This window comes from Mchenga conophoros, linkage group LG12 (assembly GCF_057382185.1).
Source record: "Mchenga conophoros isolate Kocher_MC1m ecotype Shallow Benthic linkage group LG12, M_conophoros_male_GT1.1, whole genome shotgun sequence".
Taxonomy (NCBI): domain Eukaryota; kingdom Metazoa; phylum Chordata; class Actinopteri; order Cichliformes; family Cichlidae; genus Mchenga; species Mchenga conophoros.
In genome coordinates, this window is record NC_140537.1 from 37,449,085 (window position 1) to 37,471,253 (window position 22,169).

Sequence of the window (22,169 nt, forward strand, 5' to 3'; positions counted from 1 at the left end):
GTAAACAGAACCCTCGGCACACTTTCCCAAATCAAATCAAACAATCCTGCTGTTGCTCAGAATCAGGTGACAGGTTCAGAAACACGTTCAACAGCTCGACTTCTTCTCTACAACAAATATTTCTTAACAACACAGAAAGTTGGGACAGTTTCCAATCGTGAGAGTCTCTGTGGGTGAACTAATGTGACGTCCCTGCTGCTGAAGCTCCACAATGAATCCAGAGGAGTGGAAACAACTCGGTGTGGAATTTGGAGAAGAGCAGGCCTCTGTCTGCAGCCCTTATTTCACAGCAATATCCAAATCTTTCTGATCCACATTAATCCCAGAAGGTTGATTCAGTTCGTCTGGACATGTTGTTTCAGTGCAGAAATATTTCATCATTCGATCAGATGACTGACTGCAGGTTTCCCTGTATGTTTGCTTAATGACCAAAACTATCACCAGTGACTAACAGCGCCCATATGGAAAAGAAATAGTACAAAATGATTTACTCATGAAAGTGGCCAGTTTGTCATTACTTTCATATATTGTTTTAGTAAGTATCCAAAACATACAAGATTCATTTATATAATTTTTCAAGGGATCTTATATCTGTTTTCACTCTTGTGTGCTTTTCATACAAGTTTCACACAAGACAGATACAAACATTATAAGATTTATAAATATCTTTTCCATATGGGCGAGCCGTGAGACTGAAAAAGTCTCTACTGAGTGACAAAACGTTTCTCCCACTCAGAGTGATACAGGATGAACTTTCTGGAGCTACATGATCACCACCACGATGTGATCTACATTAAGTTTGTCAAGTAATCCTGCTGCAGTCATCAACATTTTCTCGGTTTTTGCCCGTGTCTTTTTCTGTAAAGCAGAAGCACTCTGTAAAACGAGGACATCTTAGCGTTCACTCACTGTAACCCTGATCAATGAAAACAGGAACAACCGCAGGTTTCTCTTCAGCCCTGCAGCCACAAAGAGTCAGAAGAATTCCTTCAACTTGCAATGACTTCACTCGTTTCTTTAGAAATAAAAACATTTTTAATTAGAGAAAAAAATTATTCACAACCATCCACATCCTACAGGAGCTTTAATAACTGCTGATATTTATAATCTTTCACTTTTCTAAAGCCCCATTCCTTAAAGACTGCTCAAAGTTGTTTCGCTATTAATTAATCCTAAAATTTACATACATCATTTTATCTTTATTATTAAAAGACTGTAGCAGCCGTCTTACCTAATTATGGGACGATTTTTAACCTCAACAGTAGCTGAGCACATGTAGAAGCACGGTTTATTTGAAGATTTTCATTGAGGATTTAGAGTGCATCGCAGTGTAGCGCTAAGTTACAAACCATCTTCTTATGGCCTCTGGTGATGGACTCACCTTTGTGTTTATCCTGCTAGATAAACAGGGCACTGCAGTGGTTTGAATCGTATCTTACACATTACATTGTGTTCATGTAAACAGGGAGTCTTCTTCATATGTAAAAGGTTGTCATGGAGTTCCACAGGGTTCTGTGCTAGGACGAGTATTTTTTTACAGTATACATGCTACATTTAGGCAATATTATTAGAACCAGAAGCAGATGACATAAGTAAAACAATTAAACTACAAAAATATATACAAAGACCCTTTTTGCATATAAGTATATGGCCAGCAGGCACCAGTATATGTATATGAAGACCGTGATGGATCTTGGAGACTTTTTACCAGGATATACAAACATATATTGTATTTTCCACACTATAAGGCGCACTTAAAATCCTTGAATTTTTCTCAAAAATTAACAGTGTGCCTTATAATCCGGTGTGCATTATGTATGAATTCTTGTTGTGCTTATTTACTTCGAACTGATTTTATGTGGTACATATATATAAATCAGTCAAAAAATGCTTTAGTATGACTTTGGTAAGCTCAGAAGCCGCGCCGCTTGATGGCTTGGAGCATTACGGCTGCTGTAGTCAGGAGCCTCGCGGAGTAATCTGGGTCTAAAACTCCGTTACTTCATATCGCAAAGTCAAACGAACACTGCGACATCACTGAGAGTTAAAAACTATCTAAATTCTTTCATCTTCAATAAAATGATCAGTGTTGCTGCTTTACCAGGTGTAACAATTAAGTTTAACATCCAGGCATCCATGAAAACAGGATTTATTACATTTAACGGAGTTAGAAGTTAGCAGGAAGTTAGCTCGCTAGCTTCCACCTAAACATGATATAGCATGTTCTGACTGAGAGACTTCTGAAAGAATTCAAACGTACAGCTCTGCTATAAACAGCAATGACGATTGTAGGGTTACTGAAGTTTGGCTAGCTGCTATATAATGATGTGCTACATGGTGGCTAGCTACACAGCTATGTTAGCATAAACAGTGAAGCTGGAGGATGAACGCTAACACTTTTCCACTCGATAAAAGTTAACGTGAGGGTTCTCGATGGTTAGAGACAAATACAGTCACAAGGCAGGATGCTGTAAACGGACCAAACTTCAGTCAGGAGAACAACTGAGATAATCCATCCACAATACGAGGTTAGTCACTGCAACAACATGGGAATAGAGCAGCTGCCAGAGAATTCAGCATTAATGAATCGATGGTACGGATGTGGAGGAAGCAAGAACGAGTTCAGTTCAGTTGACTTATCTGTTTTGTTTCGCTTAGCGCCTTATGGTCCAAAAAAATACAGTATGTAGGTTTGCTTACTTAGAAAAAAACAGAATAATGTAAAATTGGATCTTACTAAAGCTTCTTACAGACTGCAGTGTGTAAACTTTCTTTGAACGTTGTGCCTGAAAAGTGTTCGGTCAGTGCAAACTGCAAAGATGTTTTTGGAGCTCATCTTTAAAGTAAAGTCAGGTGTGTCAGTCCTTTGATTGATACGTGTGCACACACAGACAGACAGGCTCCTGCTAATATGAGCAACCGAACTGCACATTAGAGTCACTGAACTAGCATTAATCAGCCCACCTGTGCTGGCACGCTGCACCTGTACAGTCTACTAGGAACACTTAAATGATGCAACCACACTGGCATTAGGTAAAGAATTTATTATAAAATGTATTACACTATAAAGTGTCAGCAGTACTAAGAACATGGCATTCCAGGACATGCTAAGGATGTAACATAAATAGCAACAGAAAGATTTGTGCAATGCGGCGATTATTCTCCAAGGAGGAAAAGTCACCCGACAGTAAAACCGAGTCGGTCCCTCCTCGTCGACAGAAACATCTCAACCTCAGCAGAAGCTTCCAGGGAGAAGACAAACTCATCATAGTGATTCTCAGTTTTTACAAAACGATCCTCTGAAACACAGAAGAGTCTCTTCCCTTTCCAAACGCCACCTCTCAGCTCGTGTACTGTACAAGGCAGAAAGAGGAATGAACGAGTGTGTTTTAGGCACACAACATTGGCAATGATTATACACAACTCCGACAACAGCTTCAATAAAAAACAGAAAACTCAAATCGCGTTTCAGATCAGTTTGGGACATTTCCTTTCCTCGTGTTCCTGCGCACATGTTGGCGTCTTTGATTCATTTTTATTGTCACTATATGTTTAGGAAAGATGTGCAGTACATTCATTTTTGCCTCAGCAAAAAACAAACAGCTTAACAAAAAGCTTTGAGTATTTACATCACAGCTAACAGTTTGCTGTGTTGATTGGCGAGAAGAAAGTTTAAATCTGTGAACAGATGGTAACACTGGAGGAAGAGAAGCTGACAGCAAATACTGCACTCTGGCACGGAGCTCGTCTTTACACAGCGCGTCCTGAAAAAGTCCTTTACATCCGTCAAATGTAACTTCAGGAGTGAAACCGTCCGACGCACACGTGCGCTGAAAAACAAGCTGTTTTCTTCTTCAGGTTCAGAGTGAGGGGCACAAACGTTACAAAACACCAGCTCGCACAAAGTGAAAATGCTTTTCTCTGACATTTCTGTCATCAGCAGCCTTTGGCCTTTTTCAGCTAACAATACTAACATCACGCCGCCGCTTCCCTGTGCTTGTGCTGACCGCGGCCGGGCTGCGGCTTCATGCTTCACAAAGACAAACTGAAAGAAGGCATGAAGCCACGCGCGGCCCGCCGACAACGAAGCTCAAATTTAGCTTGACAGAGGTGGCGTGGATGCCACTGTGCAAAACTCTGACCGCGGACGGCAGCTTGATTAATGACGCCCCTGCGCCGGCGATAACGCTTTAAAAACCTGATGAGGAGGCATCGAAGAGGCGCGGCGTCAGCGTCTACTGTAACCGGCTGCTCGTTTAAGAGAAGTACAAAAGTACAGAAACCAACCCAATTATAAAAAAAATCACCTTTCTGATTAGAATTTAGCGTTTTAGTGAAACTTTCTATTCAAAGTACTCAGCGTGAGGGCGTCCTCAGCCCACCCTGTGATGGGTTAAACATTTGCTTTGCAGCTTGTTACACTTTAGAAAGGTCAACATCACCCAATACGACACAGTCCTTTAGAAAACCCTCCTTTTCCTGTAAAAATGGCTACGCTTCCCTTTGTGTGAATGAAAGATGATGTTTACAGAAACACTGATGTTTACAGGTCCCAAAGTTTCCCTGGAGTTTTCAGGAAAAGGAAGAAAAGGAATCGCAGATATTAAAATGCGAGTACAAAGCAGAACGTTCTGTTTCTAAGGTTTTGGCTCCGGGGTGTCTCCATGACACCACAGAGACGGGATATACCTAATATCTTAGGCACTGAAGCCCCGCCCACCTGCTATTCTGACCTACTTTTAGAGAGGGGCAGCCAATCCGAGGAAGGCTAGCTTAAAGAGAAAGGGGCAAAACCAGCTTGTTTCAGGCCGAGCGGCTGCACTAAGGCCCAGCAACAGATAAATGCGCATTAGTTTGCACTGTGGATCATGCAAAGCTGCTCTAATACACCAGACTGCTGTTACCAAGTAAGCTGCTCTGGATTGGCAAAAAAAAGTTCTCTTGAATATGCAAATGACATTTACATTGACATGGTTTGATATGATGTGCACTCAGAAATCTGTTTATCTGATACAAGTCGATGCTTAACTTGAGCACAATTCTGAAGCTCCGGGGAGATCACAGCTGCACACGTGCCAGAGGTCTGAACAGCGATCTGAAAACAGCAGCTGTGATGGTGAAGGTGAGGTTTGACTTAGACTGTCTGAGTCCAGCAGACTTTAAAGTCCAACTGGAGACCAAAACTGTAATAAGACAGAGTTTATTCAAAGACCTTCACGGGAAGTTCTGGGACCTGTAAAGGTTTCAGCTGTTGGATGGAAGAATACAGAAATCTGAACTGAGGATTAGCAGGAACATCAACAAACACACCAATCAAACATGAAGGAAATGGTTCCACCCACTGCTGACACGTGTCGTCTCCACACATCTGTGTGCGTTTGCTTTTGTGAAAAGTGAAACAGCACGAGACCAGGTCTCCTTTATTTTTATACAACATGGTCTTCCTCGTGTTAGTGACAGCCGCCAGATAAATAGACGTGTTAGAAACTCATTTTACTTTTATATCAACAAGGCACAGTTCTCCAAACATCTGGAAAAGACTTCTGCTTTGTACCAATGAGACTGGCTGTGCTCTTCAGGGAGGTAGAAGGCCACCAAGGCACTCTGAAAGAAATGCTGTAAATGTATTAAACGCTAAGCTGAACGACCAAATTTCACATCAGTAAACCAGACGCGAGGAGGGAGCTGATATTAGATGTAAGCGATGGATGGAGCGAGCAACACGACACTCAGCCCTCGGGTTCGAGCCACACGTGCAGCTGCCATGTTTCTGACCACACGTGGAGATTAGAAAATGGCGCTGTTCCTTGGAGTGAGACTGGAGTGTGCGTGACAGCAGGAGGGACGTTAGGAAGCAGCAAACAACAAGATAGAAAGAGAAGAAAAACACAGAATTCCTCTTTGGAGCTCGGAGCGTTCGGTTCTTTCACGACATTCGTAGCGGGAGGAAAGCTCGGCTGTACAGGTGTGGAGAGCACAAACACAACATCTGGTTTGCACGGCAACAAAACGGAGCGATTAAAGTGTGAGCAGCTGGACCGGAAAGATTGCACGAGTCCGTCGTGTCAGAGCGACCTCCTGACGTCTGGCGGGGACAGCGAGCCCTCAGCGGGAAATGACGGAGCTGATGGAGTTGTACGATGTGCCGCCGTTGCAGGTTGGCGGGTAGCCGTTAGCGGCTCCTCCCAGCGCCTCCGTGTTAACCTTAAACACGGGCGACGCTTTGAGCAGGAAGTCCGCGGCGTCGCGCCGGCCGAGCTCCCTCAGCTTCGCCATCAGTACGCCGACCCTGCTGCCCGCTCGCCCGCTCCACTCCTGCAGCAGAGCCGCCGTCGGGCTGGGCTGCAGCGCGGCCTGCTGGGAGTCCGAGTCCAAGTCCAGCTCAGAGGTGCCGTTTGGAGTCCCGTTGCTGTATTTGGCCACCAATTCAGTGAGGCCCAGGTTCATGGCCAGCAGGCACCAGTCTTTCCCCATGGCGTCTGGAGGGTCCAGCATGCGGCACAGCTTCCGGCGAGCCAGCAGCGGCACGTCCGATATGTGGACGTCCGTTCCCAGAATCCCCCACTGGTAAATTTCAGCGCAGCCGAACGCCAGGATGCTGCTGAAGCTCTCCCGATAGCCGCCCATGGTGTTGGTGAGCGAGGTCTCTCGCTGGACTTGAGCCCGGAAGAAGTCTTTGGGTTGGTAGACCATGATGGGGGCGTGGTGTTCCCGCAGCTGCTGAGGGCTCAGGTAGTATTTGGCGGTGAGCTGTCCGGGCAGCGTGGAGGCCAGCAGGTTCTCTGTTATACTGCAGAGGGTGTCCAGCAGGGTGTAGCACTTGGCCCGCTCAGAATCATGTCCACGGACCTGAATCTCCACACCCTGCCCGTGGTTGACCAGGAGGATCATGGCCTCCACTCCTGCCTGGCTCACTTTGGCGCCGTTGGTCCACAGGTGAATATCTCCATCGTTGTCGTCGGCGCCGTCCTCCTCGGGCTTCTGCTGGTGGCTCCAGCGACACAGGTTCACCTGCAGCTTGTGGAAGAGGCCGCAAGGGAAGGGAGTGAGGTGCTCGGCCGGGACGATTCGGACGCCTCCGTAGAGCAGCGACTCCTCCTCCTCCTCTTCGGTCCAGGACCGGTGGAGGCCGTTTGTCTTGATGAGTGCGGGAACATCCACCATGGTGGGGTTGGTGACGTCCCGGGCGCAGACGTCCATGGCATCCAGGATCTGCAGCAGCTCGTCCACGTCGCTCTCAGGCGCCAGGGCCTGCACCTCCTCCAGCCTGTAGCGCCCCCTGTAGTGGTGGATGGCTTTGGGCGTCTCCACGGAGAGCAGCTTGCCGAGGATGCTGCTGCAGAGCCATCGAGGCTCCAGCAGGACGACGTCCTGCACCGTCTCACTCTGCATGATGTTGATCTGTGGAGGAGACGAGGGAGAAATGTGAGCGCGTGGACGTTTATCAGAAAAATTTATGTCATGAGACAAAGACAGAATACAGAAAGAAGCTAATAAATATTTAAGGAACAACATTAAATGGAACTTTTGCTTTATCTGTGAAAAACATGCAAATAAATAAATAAATAAATAAAGTTTTGGTTCCTCATTCAGCTTCCTGAGCAGAGGCACACAAACAGAACACAGTGTTCCTGCTGCTGTTCTCACAGATGAAAACCACCTGGTTTGGTTTATTCAGGAGCCTGCAGTGCCCCCTGCTGGCACTCAGGAGTAAAACACCGACTCCTTTTGCCTGCTCCTGGTCAAACACTCACCTCTCCCATGCTGTGGAGCTGCAGGGCCAGCGTGCGCAGGTGATCCTGGCTCACCAGCGGGTTGATGTGCTCCTGCACGTCACTGACAAACTGCTGCCACGACATCAGCTGGTTGGGTCCGCTGAGCTTCCTCCAGGTCGGCAGAACGGCCAGCAGACGCTCCGACAGTAGCGTCATCGGACTGCACCTCTGCAGAGACGGAGAAGGAAGCGGCGACAATAAACGACCACGCTACGTTTGTTCAGGTATGAGGACATTTACAAACAAGAGGACACGGGGAGTGAGAGTCTGCAGAGCTCACGGAGACGACGCTGGCTCGAAGCTCCTGCAGGTGACTCCTCAGCAGCTTCATGTCTTTAGAGTTTGAGGCTCCAGCGTCCATCACAAACAGTTTGTCACTGATCTGCAGGTCGTTCCCAAACCTGGACCGAAAACCAAAAACACCAAACTTTGTAACAAATCACTGAAATCTGTGTGATTAATACGTCTAATTTATTCTCTGCAGGGATTCTTTGAGGTCGCATCGACTGTCTTGACAAAAAGCCGCTCGCTTTTTTACTCATCAACATAATCTCCACTGACTGACGGCACTTTAACTTTTTCAAACATAAACATCAAAGCAACATTAAAAGATTCTCAAGCTCTCCTCACTCTAGATCTGGTTTTACAAAACATTAGCTCTGCTGTGTTAGCGGTGAAACTGCTGAATTTGCTATCTGCTGTCTGATCAGTAAGGCTGAGACGTACGCTCGCTGTGACCGGATCATGTGACTGACGTGATTTAAGCTGGCACCGCTCGGTGCAGTATGGAGAGGAGGTGCTCTTCACCTGTTCCTGACTTCCTTGAGCAGCGCCCTCTCTTTGTCGTAGCTGAACTCTCCGGAGAACGCTCTGGGAACGTCGGCGAGGTCGGCGTGCGTCGCCACCAGGACGACCGCGAGAGGCTGCTGGATCCGACCACCGAAAGCTGAAGAAAAGTTACGATTGTGAACCGTCACAGTAGACAGCTTATCATGATCAGGTTGTGTAACTGTCTGGCTGCTGCAACAGCAAATGTAGTTCCCACAGCCTCGCACGAAACTGTTTAAATGAAGCTTCAAAAAGGCCAAACTCTTGGCGAAGTATCAGTGAAAACTCATATTTTTCTCCAATTACTCAGGAAACAAAGACTTTCAAACCTGCCGACTCTCTATCGTTGCAGCTTCTACTTCCTGTCTGCAGATCTGCTCCTAACCTCAAACATATCGATGTTTTTAAGAAAAAGATTAAAGTCGACCATCCACCGACCGCACGAAGGCAGTAGATGGTTGGTCTGCTTACAGATGCTTTCCTGCGGCAGGGTGAGGGCCTTCAGCAGGTTCAGCCAGTAGGTGATGTGGCCCAGCTGGGTCTCGTACGGCTCCTCCAGGCTGAACAGGACCACGTGGATTGCTGTGACATCGTTGGCCGCAAAATAATCGTAGGTGCAGTAGTAGACCGGGTTTCCAGAAAACTCCCACACGCTGAAATCTCCCACGCCTACAGAGAGGGAGCCGAGTGAGCTTTGCTTGAATTTCACACACAGGTTTAACCGTGAACGTCCTCCGCGGGGATCCTCGCGGCTCTCACCGTGGATGTTGGCGTGCTGGATGTCGATGGCCTTGGTGGCCTGTTCGTCAGCCGCAGACAGAGCGCTGTGCACGGGGGAGAAGACCTCCAGCACGCCTTTGGTCAGGCTGGGCTCAAACATCATGCTGCGACTCCTCACGCTCACGTTCTCACAGCCGGGGTACAGGTTGGAAATGCTCACCGACACTGAACACAGACATGGAGGAGAAACCATGACAACCACCGGGACTACTTTCAGTTAATGCAGAATTTTTACTGATTTTTATTTAGCAGGGACACACAGGAGAAGCAGAGAACCTGCAGCACTATGTTGCTGTTAGATCAGGGAATAAATCCTGACTTTTGGCTCCACAGTTTGAGCGGTGATGGTGTTTAAAGACACAGCGGCTGGTTTCTGCTCTCAGAGGTTGTTGTTCTGATCTCTGCTGTACTTCAGCGCGCGATCGACTGTGACTAACGCTCAAAGTATTTCAGATTAAGTGCAGATGTCTCTCTCTGCTGCAGCAAACACATCTGCATCATCTTTACCAAATAACCGCCGCTTGCAAACACAGGGGGGCGCCATTTCACTGCTAATGAATCCACTCTGCAGGGACAGTTTGGATTTTCGGGACCACACCTACAGCTTGTTTTTGAGGTCTTAATCACAGTAAAATGACATCCTGGTCTTTGGGTGATCACAGACATCAGTGTGACATCATCGCTGGTGTAAAGAGCTGGAGGAGAGAAGATGTTTGAGACGGACGAGTGAGCGTCTGCGCGGATAAATCGGGGAAAACACCAGACGCACGATGGTTGTTCACAGCACAGCGAAGGACAAGTCAGAAACTCAGGCACATCTGGACACACATCCACAAAACAGATGTTTATTTCATCCGAATGTTTTCATTTCTGATGGGATTTTATACTTCAATAAAGAGATTGTAAAGTATTAGTGGCTGCAAATCTTTTAATTCCAGTCGTTGAGAGGCCAAAACCTTTGTTAGATGTGCATTTTGTGAAAAACCCGTGTGTGTGTGTGTGTGTGTGTGTGTGTGTGTCTCGTTTTCCTCTCTGCACTAACATAAAAGCTGCCTCCGCCGTTTCACAGTCGGCTGTCACGGCTTCAGTTTGAACATGCGACGACGATGATGAAGACTTTATCCTCCACCAACTGGCAACTGCAGAAAACAATGAACCCATCTCATCTTCTCTCATCCTAAACGTGAGGAAAATGTTCTCACGTCCTGGTTTTTGTGATCGGTGTAAAATGAGTGAAATCCTTAAAGCCAACAGGTTCCGCTCATTTTCTCGACGTGGAGAGAAAAAGCTGTTTTCATGCCGTTTAACGTCGGGCGGTTCAGAGTTCAGTGAAGCGAAGCTGCCAGTGGCGGCTGGCCCATAGGGGGCGCTCGGGCTCCGCCCCCCCAAATGTGGAGGAGTAAAAATATATATTTTTAAAAAATTCATCAATGATAGTTTTACTATGTGTGTGCCCATATACAGCCAGGCGTATTTTAACATTTTCACCAGCTGACTCATTAAAGTTCAACCAACAAACAGTGTTTTTCTTCTTCTGGGGCGCTCGTCAAAGCGCCCTTGATATGCAGCGAAATAGCCTATCATTAAATGGTTGCCAGGGGAAAATAATAAATATTTGACCTATCAGCGTCGCTGAATTAAATGGTTTGGGGGCGCTTAAAATTGCGCCCCTGCAGAAAACGCGCGAAGATTTGCTGTTCTAGAATTTTACCTCAGTCAGTAGCCTAAGTGAGCTATAAGGTCAGAGAGAGACGATGGCAGCGGTATTGTTAACGGTTGAGGCACAGCCTCCCCCAAATTCGGTTAGATCGCTTCTAACCTACCCTTTTGCCAGAAGGACAATGGCAGAAAAACTGCAAGTTAAAGAGTTGGGACCTGACAAGCCCGAAATTCAACTAACCCAGGCAACGAAGGAGAAGTCAAAAGCATACAACAGGACTTTTTGTCGGAGTTGGTTCCAGCGCAAGTCGTGGCTGACAGGCTGTGGAACAGCTAATGCACTTTTTTGTTTCCCGTGCATACTGTTCAAAAGTGACAAGTGTGATTTGACGTGGACACAATCTGGACAAACCGACTTAAAGCACCTCTCCGAACGAATCAAGAAACATGAAAGCTCACGAGTTCATATGGACAACAGTGTAAAGCTAGCTGTGCTAGGGAAAACTAGCATAGCGGCGCAGCTAGATGATGGACATCGGATTGCTTTAAGAAGGCACAACGAAGAGGTAGATAAAAACCGTCATATTTTATCTAAAATCATCGATTGTATTAAGTTTTGTGGTGCTTTTGAGCTAGCAATGCGGGGACGCATTTAGCCCACCCCCCCAATCAGTTTACAGTTGTTGTTTTCAATAGTTATTTTTCATTCATTCATTCAAAAAAAAAAAATCTGTTCATGTTCATTTTTACAAATCTATACAAATGGCCAGAATATGGTTGTTCATTTTAAATTTAAATTAAAATTGTGTTGTTTGATGTACTCATTAACCCTTTACAGCCGATCGGAGCGCTCTGTTTTGCGTAACTATTTTTAAATCCCGGTAGCTCTGCAACCAAGTAAGCTAGCGCAATAATTTTTTTTGCATATGAAACTGGAGGAGTTGTACTTACATCTTATGCCATCAGCTTGTCCTCGGTCACAGTTTCCTTCCACATATAGCTTTGCAAAAACTGCATAAAAATCACTTGCAGCAACAAAAACATGATATTCCAGAAACACGCTTCGCCGATCCATCAGCTGTTTGTAACACTTCCTACGTCCATCAGCGCGAACTATCACATGACCGCATGACCTGCCCGAAACCGGAAGTGACGTCATTTTGCGGAAATGTAGTTTTTTACGATCGAGGCCTTATGAGCTTGTGTTTTACTTGTTATGTGTTTTAAAAAGTTATGTTTGACTTTATGACTTTCTGTGTCGTTTCTGGGATGCTTAAGACTCATATTGCACTGCTGGAAATAGTTTATTTTGATGCATATGCTGTTATTTTGCAAATTTGCACTATAATATTTATTTTTGTTTTTCCTGCAGTATATAAAAATTGGTGTATTTCAAAAATAAAACTATGAAGACACTCAAAATAAATTTCCTGTGGTGGGAAACTAGTTTGTGTAACTTTTTTGTATTTACAGTTTTGAGGGATAAGCCTCTTAAATTTCTCTAACTAGAAATATATGTTAAAAAAACAAAAACGATTTTCAATTTTTTTGTAGTTTATTGCACTTTTTTGCAATTTATGTAATTACTATGCACCTAATGCAGACATATTATTAAAGTTTGGGCTATAATGGTTGTATTGATGTATAGCAACTTGAAATGCTCCCAAAAATGGCTCCACAGCATGTAAAAATATAATATAAGCTCTGGCGAACTTGGTTCTATGGTAGGTCTTAAAGGGTTAAATGGGTCATTTTAGTCGATATCATAAAAATTGCCCCCCCTGAGATTTTTTTCAGGAGCCGCCACTGGAAGCTGCTCATATCTTCTCTCGCTAACAGGCCTAAAAAGAGCGCTCCTTTTACCGAGGAGCACCTTTCACGACGAGGCCTCTCGTTAATGGAGCTCCGCGACATTTCAAAGTTCGCTACAAATAAGGAAATAAAAGAATATATCAGCGCACGCCGAGGCTGAAAGCCACAAAATCAATATGCAGCGTTCAGCGGTCTCGGGAGGCGACGCTAAAATATCGACACTTGTGTTTCTTTGTCTTTGGCTGGATTCACGTCACGTATCGCTGCAGAAACAACAAACGGTCGATACGGACCAGCGCTGACTCTTTGAGACGCCGGCAGGCTCACAGACGGAGGAGTCGGCTAACGCACCTGACCGTTATCAGCCCGGGCGTCACGTAATGGCTGCAAGCGGCGCATAACAGAGCAGCTAAAGGGGAGAGGAGGGCAGGCAGGCAAGACACTGAACACGTCGTCACTGCACTTTCCTGAAAACCACGAACACCTCACAGACCTCAAGATACCCGAGCCTCAGAGCAGCACCTGAACGGTTTCCCTCAGCAGACAGTTGTTCCATTTGTGCTCATCTATCATTTACTCCAGAGGACATAACGAGGAGAACTGATCAGCTTTTATCAATTTCACCCTGTGAGATTCAAACTGCATCTCAGTACGAGACTGTGAGGGCTCATGTTCATGCTCACATCAGAGCAGCAACAACAGCTGCGTCTACAACGTGGATAAAACAAGACATTTAATAAAATGACTCACGCTGAAGTTTTCTGAGACAGATGTGCCAGGGAGACGCCTCCTCTGATTAACTGCACTCCTCACAAATAAACGAAGGAGTCTCTGTGTGTCTTTCTTTGCTTATCCCAACCAACATTCGCATGTGTAGCCGAAGGGTGATTGGAGGGGGTGGAGCCTTTCAGAGCTGTCACCAGGTGACACACACCTGTCTGTACCTGCACAAACTCAGGATCTTCTTGCTGTGAGGGGGCGGTGCTAACCGCTGCGGCAGTGAAAGCATTAATGCTGAGCTGGTGACGACGCGACTCCACCTGTCTGTCACCTACCGGGAGGTTTGGAGTTGACGGGCGAGTTGGGGTGCCGGGCCGCGTTGGTCATGCGCGTCCTCCTCCTCCTGAAGAAGCTGCGCAGGATGCCGCACTTCAGAGACTCCAGCAGCGTGCTCTTCCCGGCTCCCGAGTGTCCGAAGAGCTTGAGTTTGATCCGGGGCTGGACCGTCTGGGTGGGCCGCAGCTGCTGGATGTAGCTCAGCTTGTGGTTGTCCTGACCCAAAAACACACCACAGAAGAAGACATCGACAGCTCAGGTCACAGACACCTGTACACGACTCCCACAAGGCCCCAAAAATCACATGACACATTTCAACTAATCAGATTTTGTGCTGCTGCACATTATGTCAGCTTCAAACTGCAGAAAAGCTTATTTAAAAATACACATCAGCGTATTGTGTTGAAGAGATATCAGCTGATGTGGAACCAGAGCTGGGCTGTACTTTAGCTCAACGCCACAGGCAGCAGTGTCAGCTCCATCCAACAAATTCAGTTCATTCAGTGTTATTTACACAGCGCCAAATCACAACAAGAGTCGCCTCAAGGTGCTTTATATTGTAAGGTCGACCCTACAATAATACAGAGAAAACCCAACAATCATATGACCCCCTATGAGCAGCACTTTGGCGACAGTGGGAAGGAAAAACTCCCTTTGAACAGGAAGAAACCTCCGACAGAACCAGGCTCAGGGAGGGGCGGGGCCATCTGCTGTGATTGGTTGGGGAGAGAGAATCAAAATCACTAAATCGAGCTAAATGTCACCACTTAGCTCTGCGGTGACATCGCAGCTGCAGGTGAAACTCTGCCCCCTGGTGGTGACAGAGAAAAGTTTCATGCACAGGTTAGCTATCTCACAGCTGAGCAGGTGAACCATAAACTGAGGATGTGAGCTCCGCCTGCAGGCGTCTGTCTACCATTCATTGGACAGAGTGGTTAAAAACAACGCAGGAAGCTTAAATGCTTTTATTTTGGTGGATGAACAGGAGAGTTCCTGTGACTCAAACAAAACGTTCCATATCTTATGTGTCTATAAATACTTCAGTTATAAAACATTTAAATGTGACAGCATTGAAACGCCGTGGCTGTGAGCGGCGTTACAGGAGACGCTTTCTTCCAAACATCATCGATTCTTCGGGCTACGAGGACGGTTTTTAAAACTGCTCTTAATGTTCTTGTAAAAATGAAACAGTGACTCAGCCGCAGGAAACATTTACAACAAAAGCCAGCTGCTTGCTCACGCCGCCGTAGATCTGACAGCTCGATGGAGCCGTTTAAGACGTTTCTCTAACCATCCAATGAGTCACGCATCAGAAGTGGCCCCAAACGCTGCGAGCGGATACGTGGGATGTGAACGCGCTCCTAATCCCACCTGGGTTATGCTAACGTGTCAAAAAATAATTCATTTCCAATTTCAAAACGTGTGATTCACAGAATCCGGCTTTAAAACGAACGAGTTCTCGTTTCAAGCCGCCGGGTTTCTCCCCCTCTTGGTTCTCGACAAGTCGGCCTTTTCAAACGTGCCAAAGTGTCTGAGATTAGCCCAGCATGTGCAGACGGCGGCTGTTTTCACAGCTGCTGCTTCATGTTTTCACCGATTCTCAGCAGGTTTTCTAGAAAAAAAGAGACGTCGGCATCACGTAGCTTTAGACGAGGAGTCTGAGCGTGTCCTGGTAGCTGTGACCGGGAACACCGGACGCACACACGCCGCTGTGGAGGGTGAAGCTGATCGTCATGGAGATGAAAGGTTTGGCTTTCACCGAGTGTTCGTCCTTTCACGTGTCGAGCAAACTGCGCCCCAAAGTCTAAAACCGGCGGATCGCTAAAATCTAACACCTCCCGTCTTCCCGAGACGTCTCTCTCCACACCTCTGCACCGAAATAGACCAAGTGTGACGACTGTGAAGCCCGACTGTGCCTCATCACCCCCACCATCATCATCATCTGCACTTCCTAAACCGCGTTCACATCATCACATCATTTTTTTTATAGCCTCATTCTTCAAACAAGCTCAGCTGACACAACTTGGTTGAACACATCAGTCCAACTCGAGCCTTTTGAGCCTTCTTCTTCCTCTTTACCTTTTTAAGCTTTCCCAGCAGTGACACGACGTGCTCGTGATGTTCGGCCGAAGCCAAATCCTCCGCCGTCTTTCCATCCTGCAGGAGGAAAACAAAAAAAGTCAGGTCTTTAGTAAACATCACATCTCCTCTGGCTCCTCCTCAGCTCCACTGAGGACATTCGTTTTCTGGAGTTTTTATAATGAAAAAGGAGCTCGAGCACAAAAAAGAGCTTCCTGTTAAACCAGTTCAGCAGACGCTGCTTTTACTTTAACTGAGTGTTTCCCCCAAACTTACATCACGTGTTCAACCAGTTTAGATCAGAACCAGCAGATACACAAATCATTTATATTTGTATATTTATTTACTTGTTCATCATAACAGGAAATTCAGCAGATATTTTGTTTTGATCGACGCTGACGTCTGCTGTTAGTGATTTATTAGTCAGCTGCTTTCCTACATTCACGTAAATCAGATCGATGCGCCTGAAGTGACCTTTATTAGTTATGACAGTTATTCCTCATCACGCAGCGTCGTCTCTCAGCTGATGTCAGTGGATTAATTACACACACACACACACGCACACGCACGCACACACACGCACGCGCACACACACACGCACGCACGCACACGCGCACACGCACGCACGCACGCACACGCGCACGCACACACACACGCACGCACGCACGCACGCGCACGCACGCACACACACACGTTACTTTCCCTCTCCGCTCCAGCGCTCCGACACAAACGCCACATTCCTGACAGCGTTCATGTATCTGTCACTGTCCGGCTCGGCTGACGCTCCGCTGGGAAAACCTGCACGGACGCCTGAAACGCCCACAGAGCGCCGTCACCTCCTCCCAAACAGCTCGTCGTGACGATCGGACTTCGACATCGTCGACCTCCCGAGCCGACTGGATTGGGTAAATGAAGTCTGAGCATTTAGACGCGTGGACGCTCTCGCGGTGCTCGCCTCACACAGATGGCTGAGTGTCACGATTATTACTACTGATGCCTGGCAGTGACAGATGAACGGCTGGCGTTATGTGAGGAATATTAGATCATCCACAGTATTTCCAGCCCAGACTAAATATCTGCTGAAACGGAAGCTCGGGAACGACGAGTAACGGTGAAATCGCAGAGGCTGGAATGATTTGGAAGAAAAACCAGGCAGAGATCACAGAGGCACCGTGGAAGGTTGTCCTCCCTGACACTGAATTATACATCCCAGTGTGCGCACAGCACATCAGCTGCCATACAATATTAACATCCCGGGAAGGCAGAGAGGGAAAAAGCTCAGCGCGGATCGTCTGCTGCTGGAACCAGATCAATTCAATGGAATGAAAGAAAGAACATAATGCATCAGGATCGAGCAGAATTAGATTTGAGGCTCTGAGACGAGTTTCAATGACGGACAAAAACACGTTACTTCTGATATCGGCGGAGAACGCTGGAAACATCTGGAAATCATATCTGAACAGGCTGAAAACATCTGCACAATAACAACTGAGGTCATGTTGTGAGCTCTGGCAGGAGAAGCAGGGAGGCGCCCGTGATGGAGGCTGACGCGCCGACCCTGACGTGCTGAAGGTCTCTTTCGGTCTTTGGCTGCTTCTTCGCTCACTGTGAGTCCAGTTCTTGTACCGAACATTTGACACGAGTGTTTTTGTTTGTTAGAGACTTCAAACGATCAACATTAACATTCACATAAATGAAATTTTAGCTCGTGACATAACTCTTTCAATTACGTTTGATTTATAAAATCACAATAACAGTTCTTCATAAAACCACTTGGATCCTGGACGCGGCTCGGATGAAGTCATCTCCTGGCCTTCGACGTGGAGAAGCATCAGCTCAGAGCGCTGAGCTTTGAACGAGAAATAAAAATCCTTTCGGATCTAAAACGATTGGACATGAACTCCCACTTATCCGTAAAGTCAAACCCACTCAGGGCTGAATGTGGAACCGTTTGATCCCGAGCGCTTGGATAAAAGCTCTCAGCCCGCGGCTGCTGAAGCCTTTAACGCCTCACCTGCCGCAGACTCGGCACAAACGTCTCTGTGCAGTCACCAAATCCACGCTTGGATTCACTCGTCTTAAATATCTCATCTGCACAACAACGAAGCCGTTTCTCCTGCTCGCTTTCTTCTGCCTTGTGCAGCAAACACAGTGACAAACAGGAGTCTTGCTGCACAATCTCCTGAACAAAGCTAAGCGCTCGTAACGACCCCACAGACGTAAACTACAGGAAACGTCTTTGGAAATTTAACATTCTTGAAGTTGTACTCACAGTTTTTTACTTCTTGGACTTTCAAAGAGAAATTTTAAAGCCCCCAAACATGTTAATAACTAATGTTTAAAATCCTCAGCAGACTTTTCATTTGATTTAATGGTGCAGCTCTCAAACTGCCAGCTGGGATTTAAATATTCTAATAAGAGTTTAAGAGCTCAAAGCGAGAGACTGTGAGGGAAGTGGATGGGACACTGCAAGGAAGCTCATCAGGGTTCAAGAGGTCGAAAGAACTTCAGTAACATGAAGAAAGAAGAAACAAGGAGAAGGTTTCGCCTTGAAAACCTCTGAGAGGATGAGATTATTAAAAAAACAAACAGGTGGTGCAGCTGAGCCGGGTGGAGACGAGGGCGGAGGTAAGGGAACGATGCCAGAAGAATTTCCCAGTTTTACTGAGGATTCATGAGCGGCGCCTTCGTCTGCAGCCCCAGCAGAAAATGAACAATCGCCACGCAAACAATATCTGAACAAGCACGGGAGCGACGTTTCAATTTACATACTATATGAGGCGTGTCGGCGTGGACCACGCCCCCACCATACTCGAGTCACAGATCGCAGCAGCTTCACGTGTGAACACGTCCTACAGACCAAAGGGCTGCACTGGGTTTGTCAGTCTCATCACGATGATGACGAGGTGCTGCTGCACCCGCCCGAGCGGTAAAACAGAGAGGTGCCTTACGTTGGTGACAGCGTCGATGTTCGCTCCGGCCAGGCAGAGATGGCGGACGACCTCGAGGCTCCCGTTGTTCGCCGCCAGGTGGAGCGGAGTTCTGCCGGACTGTGACGCACAGAGGAGAGAGGAAGCAGCACACGTCAGCGCCGGACACGGTGAAAGTCACGCACACAATCATTCATGTTCGCTTTGACACTTACAGGTTATTCTTAATAACTGAGGCTGCTGAGCAGAAATGCTCGAATAAGGATTCCTGAAAACGCCAAAACCTTCTGAGCGTGCTCAGTTTAAATGTTGAGGCAGAAGCTTTTTAAGAAGCTCACATTCAGTTCTTTTCAATAAATCAATAAATAATCTTTGCGTGATGTCATACAGAGCAGATATCTGATGGTTTTCTCAGGTACACATCTCTCTATGAGAAGCCCCACCCACTTCCTGTTAATGAGGAGCAGCCAATCAGAAGAAAGCTGGCAAAAATAAAACGTTGCTCTCTTTAAGCTGCCGTCACTGTAACACAAATGTGGAGGAAAAAGAGTGACACAAACACTGAAATCAACATTTATCACATTTTCTAAACAAACACTGAACGGCGTCCCCCTCTTGCCTCGCGCTAACTCGGCCTAATTAAGCGCACGGTCGTGCTTCGGCGGGCTGATCGGCTGCTCGCTGTTCCCGCTGCGGTCGCTCGGCCTGAAGAATAAAACTGCTGATTAGAGCAGGAACACAGTGCCCTGAAAACAACGCTAATTACTGTAAACACCATATAATTGCCATCAATTTCATACCACAATATCTCATAAATCCAGAGCAGTTCGATGTTGATGTTACAGTAAAAGCTTTGGGATTTAATCAGAGCTCAGCTCAATCCCACCCTCTTATTTCTCTGCTCGGTGTCTGCAGCTGACAGCAAAGACCGACCCAGAGTCAGCAGCCTGTGATTCGCTGCTTCACACGAGCTTAAAAGAAACGAGCTCCAGCTGAGAATAATGCATGAACCACGACGTCTCTGGCAGCGCCGTCTGCTCCCGATGCACATCGCCTCCCTGTGCGACGCTGAAAACACGTTTCTGCAGAAAAAGCCGAGAAAAGCTTCCCCGTTGCAGAATCTATTTAAATGTATGGTGTCAAAATAGAAAGTAGAATCAGAAACATGCGGGAGGCGAGAGGACGAGAGCTTCAGAGGTGTGTGAGGAGGGCAGGAGATATCAGAAGAAAGACGATTTTAAAATATGTCAGCAGAAAACAGCCCATACCTCTGTAAACATTACACTGCGTTATATTCTACTTCCTGTGTTTTTATCAATGCTCCACCTGCGATTAGGCCTCATTTAGCTCCGCTGCAAAACAACGATCTAAAGCACTCATTTAAACTCGTCTTATTTTTCTTCAGCTACATTTGCTCTCAGGTCAAACTATTCTAACTCCTTTACCTATGAGAGAGTTTCCTCTCATTGGCCGTTCCTCACAAACCGAACAGCAGGTGGGCGGAGCTCTGTGCTCACACAAGTGAGGCGACCATATTAGTCTGTGAGAGCAGGGATTACTGGCACAGACACCTCATCATCTGAAACTGTGGTCAATGTGGAGCAGGTCTGACTCACAGCTGAGCTGATGGGGTTCGATTTAAAGGAGTCTTCTTCGTGAGGAAGATTACTTCATGGATCTCACTTCCTGCAGAGCGTCAAGCTGAGTGTGGTTCGGTTAGCTGTCGTTTACTTCTGCTCTTCTTGTGCTTCTAAGACTCCTGTGACAGTAATGCAAAACGCTCTGCAGCCCATCTGCAGCACGATCCGCAGGGTGAAGGCTGCAGCGCCGAGGCTGCTAGCTCAATCACTCAGGTGCTGTTGGTCACGCAGAGCGTGTTTTATAAGACAGAGACACGTTCGGCCTGACTCATCAAGGTGCTGTAACACATCACATAACACCGGCATCGCTGAGCTGGCGCTGAAGATGATGTGCTTGAAGATTATGTAAGAGGAGAGTAAAAACAGAAAGCGTATTCATGTTAACGGCATCGGGACGAAAAATAAAAACCCCACACATTAACATCAGTGTCTGAATGTGAGGGAGGGGGCGGAGCGCAGAGTTAGGAGGAGGTCCTTCACCTCCACCTTCACTCTCAGCTGTGTCTGAAAACTATGTGATACCACCAGTCCTCTCAGCGCGGCCTGGGAACGCCTCAGGGAGCGTATCCGGGCCGTCTGGGGGGAAGTGCTTGCACTCACCTTGTTGGGGAGGTCGAGGATGGCCTTAGCATTGCAGATCGCCATGACGACGGGCAGGTTTCCATCCTTGCAGGCGATGTGGAGCGGCGTGTTTCCGTGGCGGTCCTGCTGATCCACTTGGCAGCGGTGTCTGAGGAGGCAGCGGACCACCTCCACCTGACAGCGACGCACAGCCAGGTGGAGAGCTGTGTGGCCTTCCTGGAGACACAAACACAGACGGGTCAGTGTCTGTGACCTGCACAGGTGGTGAGACCTGTGTGCTGTGAGACCTGTTAGTCAACCCTCGCACAAAAACACGTAAAAGTAAAATGTGCCAAAATAAATCAGGCTGAGCTCTGGTCACCTTGTCGGTGGTTTCCAGCTCGGCTCCGTGCTCCACCAGGCACTCCACGATGTCCACGAAGCCGCGGGCAGAGGCCGTCAGCAGCGGGCTCTCCCCCTCGCGGTTCTTGGCGTCCACGTGGCAGCCCGCCTGGCACAGAGCTCGGGCTACCGGAGAGTAGCCGTGCCAGGCAGCGCAGTGCAGCGGCGTCTCCTGCTCCTGCAGACAGAAACGTGGAACGCAAAGATAAAACCCCGCGGCCCTCGAACAACCCCTCGGTTCTTATTCCGATGCCGTCGCTGCACTCGCTCACCCTGTCCGTCAGGTCCGGGTTGGCTCGGATGCTGCACAGGTAGCTCACCACATCCACGTTGCCATAGCGAGCAGCCACGTGTAGCGCCGTCTCGCCGGACTGGAGGTGACCAACAGCCAATATGTTAATAACAAAGCAGCAGATTAAACTAGCAGTAAGCTAGAAACGATCAAATTGTGTCATAAAAGTCAAACAAAAGAACAAAAGAAGCGACTGTGTGTCTGTCGCTCACACCCACCTGACTGACACACGTGACGTCTAACACGTCTGTGACACGTCGGACGGTTCAGATAAAAACGGTTCCTATGAAATCTCAGAGTAAAAGTATAAACGCAGTGACAGAGACGAAGCTTTGCTGGTGTCCGGAGGATTCCC

The 22,169-nt window shown here is 47.3% G+C and overlaps 1 protein-coding gene across 1 annotated transcript in view; it reads right to left on the reverse strand.

Moving 5' to 3' along the window:
* Nucleotides 1-3,029: 3,029 nt before the first annotated feature.
* dapk1 (death-associated protein kinase 1) overlaps nt 3,030-22,169 on the reverse strand; it is a 66,248-nt gene continuing 47,108 nt past the window's right edge. The window contains exons 15-26 of the mRNA XM_085295600.1: nt 21,795-21,893; nt 21,503-21,700; nt 21,160-21,357; nt 18,941-19,039; nt 15,990-16,067; nt 13,910-14,126; nt 9,363-9,548; nt 9,075-9,272; nt 8,583-8,721; nt 8,056-8,176; nt 7,755-7,943; nt 3,030-7,401 (exon numbers count right to left, since the gene is read on the reverse strand). Of these exons, the coding sequence (XP_085151726.1) occupies nt 6,106-7,401; nt 7,755-7,943; nt 8,056-8,176; nt 8,583-8,721; nt 9,075-9,272; nt 9,363-9,548; nt 13,910-14,126; nt 15,990-16,067; nt 18,941-19,039; nt 21,160-21,357; nt 21,503-21,700; nt 21,795-21,893 (3,018 nt within the window). The 3' untranslated portion in view covers nt 3,030-6,105. The remainder of the gene's footprint in view (nt 7,402-7,754; nt 7,944-8,055; nt 8,177-8,582; nt 8,722-9,074; nt 9,273-9,362; nt 9,549-13,909; nt 14,127-15,989; nt 16,068-18,940; nt 19,040-21,159; nt 21,358-21,502; nt 21,701-21,794; nt 21,894-22,169) is intronic.